General features: G+C 43.2%; 1 protein-coding gene across 6 annotated transcripts in view; it reads right to left on the bottom strand.

The window, feature by feature from the left end:
* LOC101157225 (A disintegrin and metalloproteinase with thrombospondin motifs 2) overlaps positions 1-13,289 on the bottom strand; it is a 144,887-nt gene that overhangs the window by 27,537 nt on the left and 104,061 nt on the right. For all 6 annotated transcript variants that reach the window (XM_078954253.1, XM_023959231.2, XM_023959232.2 and 3 more), the window contains exon 4: positions 7,308-7,513. In XM_078954253.1, coding sequence (XP_078810379.1) covers positions 7,308-7,513 — 206 coding nt within the window. The remainder of the gene's footprint in view (positions 1-7,307; positions 7,514-13,289) is intronic.

Genomic DNA, 13,289 nt, shown 5'->3' with positions numbered 1-13,289 from the left:
ACAGTTGGGCACACGTGATCACCACAGTTGACTTTTGGCAATGTGGGTTTTATATTAGACTGGAAAAAACAAGCCAAAAAACTGATAAAGTTGGTCAGTGCAAACCCTCCATTGACTGTATATGAGAAATGGACCGAGTGAGTGCGACGCCCCCCCTAAAAAAGCTTTACTTCCACCTTAGAACCTAATGATGTCAATTCAGTCCCCATTTCTTTGCGAGATGGACATCCCCAGGTTGGAGCCAGATAACGTTAGTAAGCAGTGATCGGTCTGAGTCAGTCGGAGCTGTTTCTATAGCAATCACTAGCCAATCTGAAGTGAGCTTGTTGGAAGTCAGCACCCTTTTGACTAAAAGCAGGCTAAGGAGAATCTGTCCCTCAAACGTTTCAAACAAGCTGTTATTAAGGCATTTGATTGGTCAGTTTATAATTTGAATAACTTGTAATACAGAAAAAAACATGTAAAGACAAACAAATATGATTAGCAAGAACATGTTAAAAAAAAGAAGGTATCAGAGCAAGAATGGTTATTCCGCCAAATATGTTGACTGAGTAATAGCTGGCTATTTCTCAAGAGAGGTCTATGGCATTTCGGCTTCTTCAAACCAGCAGGTATTTCCTACTAGGAAAGCAAGAGGGGAGCAGTCACTCAGTCCAGTTCTCCTACAGTCAGTAGTGAAAACACTTGGGTCTTCCTTAAAATTTACAGTTTGTGGTTTGCATGCTAACATCTTCCACATCATGCTGAGCGAGATAGCAGCCTTGCCCTGATGTCTGGACTGACAGCAGCATGTCACAGGCAAAGCCTCAAAGTGAAATCTGACCAACCAAAGGTCAGTTCCTCAAACCAAAGGTTAGTTCTTTCGGGTCAGGTGCAATCTTGGTCTAACGTCCTGCTCTTCTCAGTTTCCCTAGAGGTTTTAGTCAACTCTTTCTGAGTGCATAAAAACTGGTTTTCTTATGTACTTCTTTTATGTAATTTAGATAACAATATTGCCCTTCCAACAAAAAAATGGGATGCAGATTTGAGCATCAGCACAGATGAAAGCTTATGGTCAGAACTCTGTCTAAACACCTTTAAACTGACAAAAAGTCCAAATCTGCAGCTAATCCATCTCAAAACTCTTCACAGAATTTACTACACTGGACAGAGGATGTTCAAGATGGGTCTCAGTAACTCAGACATTTGGGAGCACTGTGATAATAATCTACCCGACAGCTACATGCACGCACTGTGGTTCTGCGCACCTGTCCAGGCTCTCTGGCAGCAGGTATGTGCCGATTTATCAGTCTGGCTTAAGGTTTCAATCACTGCCTCACCGTCACTTTGTGTGCTTGGTGACATGAGTGCCAACGATATAGAAGAAGGATTAGCATCTATCATTTTCATAACTCTTTGTATTGCCAAAAAAACTATTTTAATAAATTGGAAAAAGCAGAAAAATATAAACATAAGTCAACACAGAAATCTGCTGTTTGATCATATCAGCTTGGAAAAAATGTCAGCCCAAAGCTCAAGTAACTTTGAAATAATTCAGTCTCTCTGGTCTCCTGTGGTTGACTCCATGACTTAGGGGGTGGGGGGCTTGGTCGTCGCTGCTCCTTGCCCTTCTGCCGTGGTTTGGGGTGGGGGTCGGGGCCTCCGGTGCCTGGCGGGGGCGGTGGGGGCTCCGTTGGTCGGGTGGTCGGGTCCGGTGCCTGGGTGGGGCGGGCTGGGGCGCTGCGTGGTCCTCTGGGCTTGGGTGTGGGGGTGCGTGGTGGTGGGCGGGTGGGGTGGGGTGGGGTGGTGGTCTGGCTTGGCTTGGGGGGGTGGTCCCTTTGCCTGCGCTGGGGGGGGTTGGTGGGGGGCCCTGCTCGGGGGGGGGGGGGGGGGGGCAGCGGCGCCGGATGGGCTGCCCATCTGCACCTGGGGCTGGGATCGGCCCTTCTCTGGCTCTGGGACGGGACAACCCTCTCGGGGCCCCCGGTCGCTCTGGGTGTCATCCGCTTCGGCTGCGGGGTCTGGGGTGGGGTGGGGTGGGGGGCTTGTCGGCCCTGTCCTGTGGGGGGGCGTTCTGGGGGGGAGGGGGCGACGCTTTCTGGCTCCTCTCTCTCTGTGTGGGGTGGGTGGTGCCGGGCCTGGGGTGTCGGCGCCTCCGGGGGTGGGGCCCCTGGGCTGGGTGGCCCTGGCCCCTTTGGGGGCTGGGGGACAGCTGTTTGACCACCGGGGGACAGTCTACCAGCTGTCCCCAACTTACCCCCTTCCTCATATAACCTCATATTAGGGTGAGGGGGTGGGGGGTCTAGCCTGCGATGCGCCTTGGGGGGGGGCTACTTGGCAGTGGCCCCCCTCCTATGGTTGCCGTATGGAGTGGGCCCCCCCTCTTTCGGTTTTATTTGCACCTTAGACATGTAGGGTCCTTGGTAGGGGGGGTGCTTGGACATCACTGCAAGCAAGCAGCAGATGTCCTCCTGGCACCCTACCCGCCAATTTTAACCGCACCTTAGACATTTAGGGCCCCTTGGTGGGGAGGGTGAGGGGACATCACTGTGAGTAATCAGGAGATGTCCCCTTAGTGCCCTACTCGCCAATTTTAACTGCACCCCCCTTAGTACACACACCCCTCCCCCTTCAATATATACATTCCAACATAAACACACACACATGCACACACACACCCTCTCAAACACACATACACGCACACACATTTTGCAAGGAAGGTGGGACTTGGGTCCATCTGTCCCCTACCCCTTCCCTGGTGGGGGGTGCGGGCCCCTTGGCGATGGCGGCCGTGTCCCTTGGGTGCCGGCTCCCTGGGCCCGGCGGTGCTCTCTCCGCACGGTGGGGGGGTTCATATTACACCTGAGCCGGGGGTGTTCGTGTCCCTGGGGGGTGGGTCCTGGTCCTTGCCCCTGAGCGCTGGGCCCCGCCAAACTTCCAACATGGCCGAGCCTGGTCGGGCCATATTTATAACACCCCTTGTGGGCCACCCTTTTTCCCCCGGGGTTCCCCCTTCCTGGGCGGGGGCGGCAGGCCCCTGCCTTGCTCCTCCCTGGACCAACCGTGGACCGGGTGGGTGGCTGCCTGGAGTGCGGAGCGGGTCTCCCTTGGGGGGTCCTGGCTCGTACCTAGGGTTGGGGCGGGGGGATGCCCGGAACTCCTGGGTGGTGGTGGGGTGCTCGTCTGGGGCTGTGGGCGTCCTTCTCCGGTGGGGCCCTGTGTTGGGCTCTTCCGGCGCGGCGGGGGGGCTGCTTTCCTGGCTGGGCTGGGGCGGCGCTCTCTTTCCCTCCGCGCCTCCCTGCTCTCTGGCTCTGGGGGCCTCGCGGCGGTCCTGCTGGCCCTGGCCTGGGTGGCGGTCTTGGTCGCCCGGGGGGCGGTTGTTCCCTGCCTGTTCCTGTGTGGCGTTGGGGGAATTCCGGCTGCCGCTGCTGCTGCGGCGGGGGTCTGGGTGTGGGGGTGGCTGGGCGCTCCTCCTCCTTCTTTTCACATTCCACCATCCATTTTAGAAGAACATAAACACTCACCTGAGCACAGGTGTTAGCTCACCTTTGCACTTATAGTTTGCATGATTGAATGAATGAAAGATTTCACACTAGTTGGTTTAAAGGCATAGGTATGCGTTCGTAAACACTATCTGTTTTGTGTACATGTTGACATGTGAACATTTTTTGCAGCTAGCAGGTGTGTTGATAATATTTGAGTGTGTGTGAACAGGCCCCGCCCTTTTTGTACTACATTTGAACTGTACCGTAACGATAAACAACCAGTAAACCTGTCTGCTCTATGCTGCTTCATGGTCTTACCCCCCCCTTTCACTATCACCCCCCCCCCTGACATCGCTCCCTCTTCTTACCTTATTTCCTTTTCCGTCCGGTCCAACACCGAAGATTTTCAATCATGGTTGAAATGAATAAAGTTTGGCCTCAATTACAAAAGGGGTTTGTTCAGTCACACTTTTGGTTTGTCAGAAGATTAATAACCCCTCTTGTTAAAGTAAAATATGTCCAACACAAGAGGCCCTCAGCTCTCATCTGCCTGCCTAGCTGTTGGACAGGACAAGTAAAAAAAAAAAAAAAAAAAAATGGCTTTCTTAAAACACAGTTTACCTTTATTCACATATTTACAATAAAAATGAATATTTTTAGGCTCTTGACTTAGTTCTTCTAATGTGGCAGAGAGTTCATTTAAATTTTTTAAATTAAACCTTCAGACAGATAAGGCGCCGATGCCAAATTGATTGTATTCTGCTCCCAATGTCTTTTCTCGGCTGCTGTTTAGATGTGTGAGGTTTTGGCTACTGGTGCTTATCTCTGCTTGTCTTTTTTCATCTGAGGTGATAGATTCAGGAAAATGTTTATGGTTAGCATGAAACTTTTTATTTGATATACTTTTCTACCCAACTCATATGTGTTAGAATCAAACCACAGAAAGAACAGGACCCTTCAGGAACTTGTACATCTTCCTTGAAAGGTAGTGTTTCGACAAACCTTTTCAGAAATATGAGGTGGTTTATGGCAGACACTACACAGCATCTTCAATAATTGAGCTGCTGATTTTAAATCCACTTAGCATCTCCAAACTTATTTCTAATGACCGCAGGTCAAAAAATACCCCTCTGGCAAAAATGTGGTGTAAACGAACCAACTGAGGGTTAGCTGAAGCAAATTTTTTATGTTCTACCGCACAACCTTTTCTTCTTTTTAAATAAGCTAACATGTGTTTCAAAGTGAAAAATATTTATATTTAAATGCCACTTAAGAATTTCGTTTAAGCAGGGTGAGAGGCTCATTATTCCTACTTATTAAGATAAATATTTAATATACAGATTTGTTATCAAGGATGGGCTTACATTTCTGTTATGCTGATGGGACTCAGCTCTAAAATAAGTTCCATCCCCCCTCAGCAATGTGCGTTCAAGCGACCACAACCTATTAAGTTGATGTAAATGTGTGTTTTGGACTTCACCCATCAAAACGTGCACAAACAATGTAGCTATGCAAGTTTTTACGACCTTTTTTGAACTCTACAAACAAAACGTGTGGCTGTTAAACAAACACTGAAAGTTAAATCAGGCTGAACTTTGACCAATCGCGACTCTCATTTGGCAGTGCCGTATAGATGACGTCCCATTTAATTCATGGAAGTGCCAACCTTTTGAAAAGTGTTTTATGGGGGAGAAATTAACTTTGAATTATATGACACCAAGTCGTTCATACATCGGAATAGTACTGTGAAAGAAAAAGCCTGAAGCAAGATTGGCCAGATTTGTCTCGATGTCTCTTCCAACTGTAGGTGGCAAAGATGCGCTAGTGGTAAAAGAAAGAAGAAGACCCTCCCTGCTTGTCTAGTGTGAACACCATAGGCTAAATGCACATTTCAGAATGCGCATTTAGTGTGTTCTTGAATGCGCGTCACATGCCTGGTGCGTCTGTGGCTTCAGTTTAGCACACAAGAGTTAGCAGTCTCATGAAAAGTCAACATATACTGATCAATTTGAGGAAAAACCCTAGAAAAAAAAAATTCTAATCTGAGATAGGATATTTTCAGTTTTTTTTTAATCATATTTGGACAGATTTTGATTAAATATAGGACTTTAGAAGCTTATATTTGCACAGAAAACTCTTGTTTTTTCTCTCACTTTGACTGGACACTTTTACTTTACTTAAGGTATTCGTCCCTTGTTGTCATGGTTTGGTCTCACATCCCTGAAAGAGGGAAGACTCAATTAATGGAGTGAGTCACAGCTTTATTTGGCATCCCTGCACACCAGACAGCACAGAGAATGGCTTTTCTATCTTAAACAATGACTTCCACCTTTTAAAAAGGGATGTTAAGCCTCTCCCCTCTAGGAAAAGATTTCAAGTCCCAAGGTACAAAACTAAGCAGCACAGAAGTAGTTTTGTTGCTCCTTTCATTATTGAACCACAAAACAAAGTTCAATTAAAAAAATACGTTAGAGGGAAAAATGCGTTTAATTCAATTTTATCTTAAAGACTCACTTGTATCATCTTTGAAACTCCAGTATATATTTGTTTTATATACCAGTTAGTCTCATTTGAAGTAGATTACAATTTTTACTCTCTAGTACTTTTCTATAATAACTCATATTTTCTTCTACAGCAGACATTCAAGAATCTGTTCTTTCTTTGAATTGATATCTTCCAAAGTGTGCTTTCTCATACTTATCACTCATTCATACTTTTTTTTTAAATGTCTTCACATAACTGGAGACTGTTGCTTCAAACTGTCTCCATCAAGGGAGGAGCAACAGTGCGAGCAGCACTGCAGAGAGCCTGAAAGAGGGAGAGGAAGACAGTCAGACGTTGCACACCCATCCTAAAGTGAGCAAAGCAAACTTTCAAGTAGAAAGTCGCCCAGATGCCACGCGTGGGAGGAAACCCTTATTTATTTATTTCTGTTTATCCGTCTGCCAGTAATTTATTCCGAATGTGCTGTTTAAAATACTTCTTCTCCCTCTTTCCCTCCATCTTTTTCCCACAGATTAAAGGAGAGCGGTGACAGGGCTGTGTATTCCCTTCTCCTATATAGTCTAACAAATATCTAAAAGGGGAGGCAGGGAGCACGCCGGCTATTGTTCTTTCTCAAGCGCTGAACTGAGACAAAGACGTGCGCTCGGATTTGCTGCTCTGTGCTCGCACCTGCTTAACAGTCGGAGATTACTTCCCTACACAGTGGGTCGCAACACAGGCGACGGCAAACACCAGGACACACACCGACGGATGCGCAAACGCCTGCTAAAAACAACGGAAAAAAAGGGCCACACCCAACGCAGGTTTCATTTGCAAAGATTAAAGTCTGGAGTGTGCAGTTTGGCACACAATGCAAGCACAGCACCTGGGACTGTGAGCCTGTTGGGGCTCACTACCTGCTGGTTTCTGAAACCTTTCTTCCACACATACTCACACAATGATGACATGACACAAAACCTGATTGAACGACATGCATGAGCCCCTTCACCTTACACACACACACACACCTCCACAAATAAAATCTCATCATATTCAGATGGAGAAGAAAGGATTACCTCTTTCTGATTGCAGGATGAGGGCATGTAGGGAGGGAATTGAATCCTAATTCAGCTGGTGTGCGGGTGAGGGTGTGTGTTACAATCCTTCCCTGACCTCACTGTGACTTTCTGTTCGACTCAAAAGGAAGGATTTTCTAACGTAATCACCTTTTTTCTAACAAGAGAGAAAGCCTGAGTTTCGTGTCTGAAAAAATATCCATCACCATGGATTCACTTTTAATGGCAACACAAAACTCTGCCTTACTTTCACGAAGAAACAAACACTCAACCACACACTTACTATGTTCATGAGTGTGAGCAGGTACTTCTGGACATCCTCCTTGCCGTGGAACTGGACCACGGAGTCATCGACGCCCAGCAGCACCTCGATGTTGTAAGATCGGTCCGGGCTCTGTCTCCGCACTCGCCCTGCTCGGGTGTGGTTGATGCTCTGCTCCACACCCCGATACAGAGACTCCAGGTCCATCAAGCCACCCAGATCTGCCCCTGAATTGATAAAAAACTGATGAATCATTTCACCAGAAAGTATGGCAAGAAAAAAACATGATTGAAAGCTCATCCTAAAGATAATTAAACTATTCTTGTTTAACAATCTTAAATAAAATGAGGGTTGAGGAATATTCCAATATCATAGTTTTGTTGCATTCATTGATATTGATCAGTAAAGTGACTCAATGATTCAATAAAACCTTATACTATCATGCACACAGGAATATACTAAGAATACATTCATGTATCCCAACAAAACAGACTCGACTTAGTGTAATCACAGTTGACACTTTTGGCCTGGAGATTTATGAAAGTGTGTATTCCGTTTGCACCGTCAAGTTAAATCGTGTCAGTGGTAGGATCTCACCATGTTTTGTCGTTTTAACTTTTAAAGTGTGAACTATCATAGATTGTTGTATTGGTGCTAAAAGTGAGAGCAAGGAAAGGTCAAGTCAAACTGTACGATGAGGCAGGAGAAACATCTTCATGGTGTGTTACCTTTAAGATCATGATTATCTTACCTATCTGAATTTTCTTCTTATTTTGGTCCCTACATGTATATTTTTTGCTGCACTCCTGTTAGCCTTTCTAACCTGTTGACCTAATGTCAGCTCATATTTTGGCACTTCCTGGTTCTGTCTGGTTATAACCTGGAGTCTTATGAGCTTCTCAGATTCCCTTTATTGCACATCTTATTGGGACAAAAGTAACAGATTAAGGGCTTCATTGCATCTTCAGACCTTTATCTCATTGGTCACGTTTCTCTTAGAGGGTTTCTGATTACTACGCAAACGTAATTCCGTGTGGGTAGAAGGATTGTCAATATTTAAGAAATAAAAAGAAACTGCTGACAAAAATGAAGGCTAACAGGAATGAACTGATTCAAATATTTGATTTTTTTTACAGGACTGTCTGATTAGTTTTATTCAAAAACAATAAAGTTTAAAATAATCAAAGTTGACGAGAAGAAATGCAGAAAATAGCAAAAGAGGCAGAAAAAAGAGCACCGCTAAAAAGTGCAAGAGAGAGCAAAAGAAGATCCATATGTTGGACAAAAAAAGTGACTTTGATGCACAACTGATTCTCACATTCCACCATTTTTAAAAAGCGGATGCACTTTGGGAGTTTATAAATTACAAAGTCCAGAGGTTTACAAACTGTTTAGCAAAAGTTGTGCTATCTAAGAACCACAGACTGCACTTAAAAACGGATTTCCTGCTAATCCAACCCACTATTTAAAAAAAAAAAACAATTACAATTTTATTTTTGGGAATTTAATTTATAAATTAAATCCCTTTAGAGTAAAAAATGTATGTAATGTTTTACGTAGAAACTGACAGGACATAATTCCAAAAGTAAATTTTTACTACATGAGCATAAAAATGTGAAATTAAAAGTCCCTGGTTAAATCTAGCAAACACAGTGAGTAATCCTTCCATTTGAAAAGACTAAATATAACAAGTAATTTGTATCTTAGAACTGAAAGAAGCTACAAACCAAGTAGCAGCTATGAGAATTGCAAACAAAACCAAAATGTCAATAATATTAATTTGTCCCCAACAATTGGTTCCTCCCCCCAAACATATAGATACATTTCAGATGTATTAATAGTACAAATGATGACTTAACACCCCTCAAACACACACAAACACCCAGTTTTCAATAATTATAAAAAAAAGCAATTTACATTAAAAAAAAAATTACACAAGGCTGTGCATACTTTTAAGGAACTGCAACCCGTGGTACTTATAGGTTTGCTCCAAACTCAGGATGTATGATCTGAATAGCAAAATGTTGGGGAAAATACAAAAGCAGGCAGGACAAAGTAATTACCAAACCGCAATAATAAAGAAGAATTCTATAAAGGAAATTATGAACAATTATTTCTGACTAATCAGGTGAGAATGTACCAGTATTACCCACCATCCTTTCATGATCTTCTCCTCACTAACCAAATACTTTAACTCCTATTCAACTAAAAAATGAACAGACTGGCCTCCTAAATTATCAAATTAGGGGGAAATCCTTTGGAAAACAACCGCTTTGCTCTGAAAATGTATTAATCTATAGAGATATCACAGATTACGCCCAGCTTTGTGACATTTTGGATGAACAGCACTTGCTCAGATTTTGAGTGTTTGATGGTGCTTCTTCCTCAATAAAGAAGCAATGAGCTGGTGTCGGTATGGACACAAGAGATAAATGGGCCTTTCTTGACAGTCAAGGCCATCCTACCCTTACATGCTCTTCTCAATACTGGTAGAGAAGCCACATAAGGCCAAGTCATGCAGTCGTGAACATGCTGCCCCAGTGGATTTAACATAGCACTTTTCTCAGAACCTTCAAGGCCTCCCTGCAGCCAAGGATAACACATAAAAAGCTGCTCAAGAGGTGCACTGGGAATGTGTGCATAGGTGTTAGTGTGTGAGGACTCCGTGCACAAATATTTCCGATTGGGCCATAAATCATCATTCCAAAGGGAGTTTTAATTTAGCTGAAGCTTGCTTGCAGGGCCGACCAACCCCGCTGTTTTTGCTGTAGAGCTTTATTTAGAGGTGCTTGCCTGCTGAGTCGATTCAACACGTAAATCACAATGAAGGATACAGTTTGGAGCTCCAGTGACACATCCGCTCTGTTCAAGTGTTCGCTAAAGGAAAACAACAAGAGGCAAAAAACATACACCAGGGTAGAATTTGGAAAACACATTTGCCAAATTGTCTTCCAACCAGCAAGGGGTCTCCCACTTTACACTCCCTTCTTAATGTTGCCAAGACAACCAACACATGGGTGTGTCAACAAAGATGTGTTTAGCACTGTTTCCTGAGCGTGTGGCAGAGTTAATGTGAACATATTGCTGTTACTGACCCACATTTTACAGCAACAGAGTACAAGCACAGGGACAAAGGGGGTAAAAATACTAAGATTTAAACTATTTCGCAACTCATCAGATACAGATACGAAATGATTCCTCTAAATGTTAGCAGAAGAATCAGTATTAAAGGCAGCAGACTTCACACCGTCCATTGGCTTTTCCAAGTATAGCCAACTACACGGATGTTATAACCACCCCATCTGCTGGAGAGACTTTTTACCTTTTACTTATGTAACATAAAGGCAAAAAACACGTACAAAATTAATTTGTACTTTTGAAATTTTATACCGGAACAGGACAAATGAGACGATGTGGCAATAAAGCACAACACAGTCACAGCTGTGGAAACGATCATTCAAGGTGATAAAAATTTAGTTACAAAAAGATGACCCCACTGAAGCAGAGGTTAAAGGGGGTTTAATCAAGTCTTTGTGCAGCAGGCTAGGCGCACATTCAGACCACGAGAGCAGAGTGGATTCTGTTTGGTTTCACAGTGCACTTTTGAGGATGGACCACACCAAAACTAATAGTTACATGTCTTATTTTATGATTCATTTTTTAAATAGCAAATTTTTAGTTTTATATGATGGGCTTGGTCTGTTTTTTTTTTTCCTTCAAAATGCACATAATCAGGCATAAATTTTACTTTTTCTGAGGGTTTTTTGTGTTTTTAATTTTTAAACTAAGCTTTCAAATGAAAATTCAAAATGTCACTACTTGAAAAATTTCAGAACTTTCTTGCTTCTATTAGAAATAATGTACATTATGGCTGCTTTGTATGGTCCAAATAAGTACCGGTATATCCTATGACAAACGCCTAGTCTCACGCCGGACATTCTTTCAAAGGAAGAAGGGGTATGACTGATGAATACATAGGATAAGACAAGACCATAAAGACTGTGAGTAATGAGATGTCCTCTTTTAGTAAGAGTAAAACACCAGGAATAATTATTTTTACTTTTTGCAGCGAGAACACCTTCAATAGCCCTAAACAGTTGAAGTCCCACTCCAATCATCTTTTTATTTAATAAAAAAAAGCCTTCCCAGTGGTCTTTTAATCATGATTATGCTGTTTTTTCTTTAGGAAAAATCAAAAAAACCTGAATCATTTTCTAGGACATAGTTTCTGCAGAGCAGCAGGAGTTTATTAGAAATTCACCTCTGAGCTGTCGGCGGGACTGTTGGTGCCCAGCAAGCCTGTGCTCATATCCCATCATCTCTTTGCTTACGCTCTCTTGCTAGCTTACAGCCCCTCACAACCCCAGCGTGACATTAGCAGTGCAACAAAAACGGCGAGCATTACTGGAGCTATCCAGATGTTCAGTTTTGAGCCAGATGCCAGCTCAGACAAGGACAACTAAGAGGTACATGGATCTAGTTGTCTGCAAGTGGATGCATCAGAATGGAGAGGAGTATGGAACTTATGGCCCGCCAATTGTAGTTTGTTTGTAGTAACTGTAAGATTTTTTAAACTGCATTTTTCATCTGCTCCTGATTCTCAATCATTTGAATAAAGAAATACTTAGAAATACAACTTTCATTTTCTGTATTTATGTCCAAAAACCCGATTTTTGTTGGTGTGGGTTTTTTAACTTGTAAGGAGTTGGTGCCCTTTTATTTGAGGTCATTGGTCATGTTTTGTTTATCTTATGTCCTGTTTTCCCCCTCTTACTGCAGTCTGGTCACATTTTGAATGACTAATATTTTAATTTTTGTTGACTACCCCTCAGGCTATTTAACTTGGTTTTCAGTTCATTCTTGTGAGGCCATCTGTTGTCACCGTTTTCTTTGTCTCTTGGTATACAGTTTTGCCACATTTAAATTTTGTATTTTTGGTCAGCACAAGTTAATTTAAAACATTTCTGACAAAACTGAAAAACTATCTGAGACTCAGTGTTTGTAGAAAGCTGATCATGATACCTTTATCCGCTCCTGTCATTTTTGGCCTCCCTCCTCCTCTTCCTTCATGCTTAACTTTACTTTTTGCTTCATTTTTCCCACTCCTCTTTCTATTCAGTTCAATTCAATTTTATTTATATAGCCCAATATTACAACAATAGTCATCTCAATAGGCTTCATACCAGTAATAGTATAATAAATATGAAATCAGAAGGAACATGAAGTCATAGAATTCAATAGGTCATGGCTAAACAAAGCTTAACAAACTAAGCTAAACTGGGCATCCCTTGTACTCACTCTCAACATCCTTTTACATTTCCATCTATATCCCAAACCACCTCATAAAAACTCTCAGCACTACACTCACTTTTCCCACACACATATCTGTTGCTCGCCCTGTTTTCATTCAGGTGGGGTTTGGAGCATGGCCTTATTAGGAGACAAAGGTTCTTTGTCTTTCAACCTTTGCAAAATGTCAAGAATGTCTGGTTGCCCACTGAATACGAGGAGGGGAAAAGGGAGGGTTCAAGATAGTATGGATTGCCTTACAAGAGAGGGGAGGAGAGCTATGATAATTCAGGTCAAGCAACACTTTGTGACCAACCAGCTGGCTGAAGGTGACGATTTGGTCCTTGGTCTTTGAACAGAATTCATGATTCACTCTGATTTATTGTTGTTACTCTATCCCAAACTGCTAATTTGTGCACAGTTTGGTCCCCATCCGAGTCAATACTTGTATTCGGGTCAGGGCCAGACACGTCTCCATTACGCGGCTGAACATTTTGTCTCCTCAGTGACTGGGTTGTCAAGGTGATGTGAAGCTTGGTCAGTGGATTGTTAATGCTGCCCTGAGTATCTTGGCAGGTAGGGATATGCCATGCTGTCCAACACAATGTCCCCATAATGAAGACTCATTATTTCCTAAGCTGCTATATAACAGCTGTAGAGGCTGCAGACTGCGGATCACATAGTGAACTATGGTCCCTGTAATCAAATTTGTGT

Source organism: Oryzias latipes, chromosome 10 (genome assembly GCF_053564925.1).
Source record: "Oryzias latipes strain Hd-rR chromosome 10, Olatipes_Hd-rR_3.1".
Lineage (NCBI taxonomy): Eukaryota > Metazoa > Chordata > Actinopteri > Beloniformes > Adrianichthyidae > Oryzias > Oryzias latipes.
Note: the sequence above shows the minus strand (reverse complement) of the source record. Positions and strands in the feature narration are given on the sequence as shown.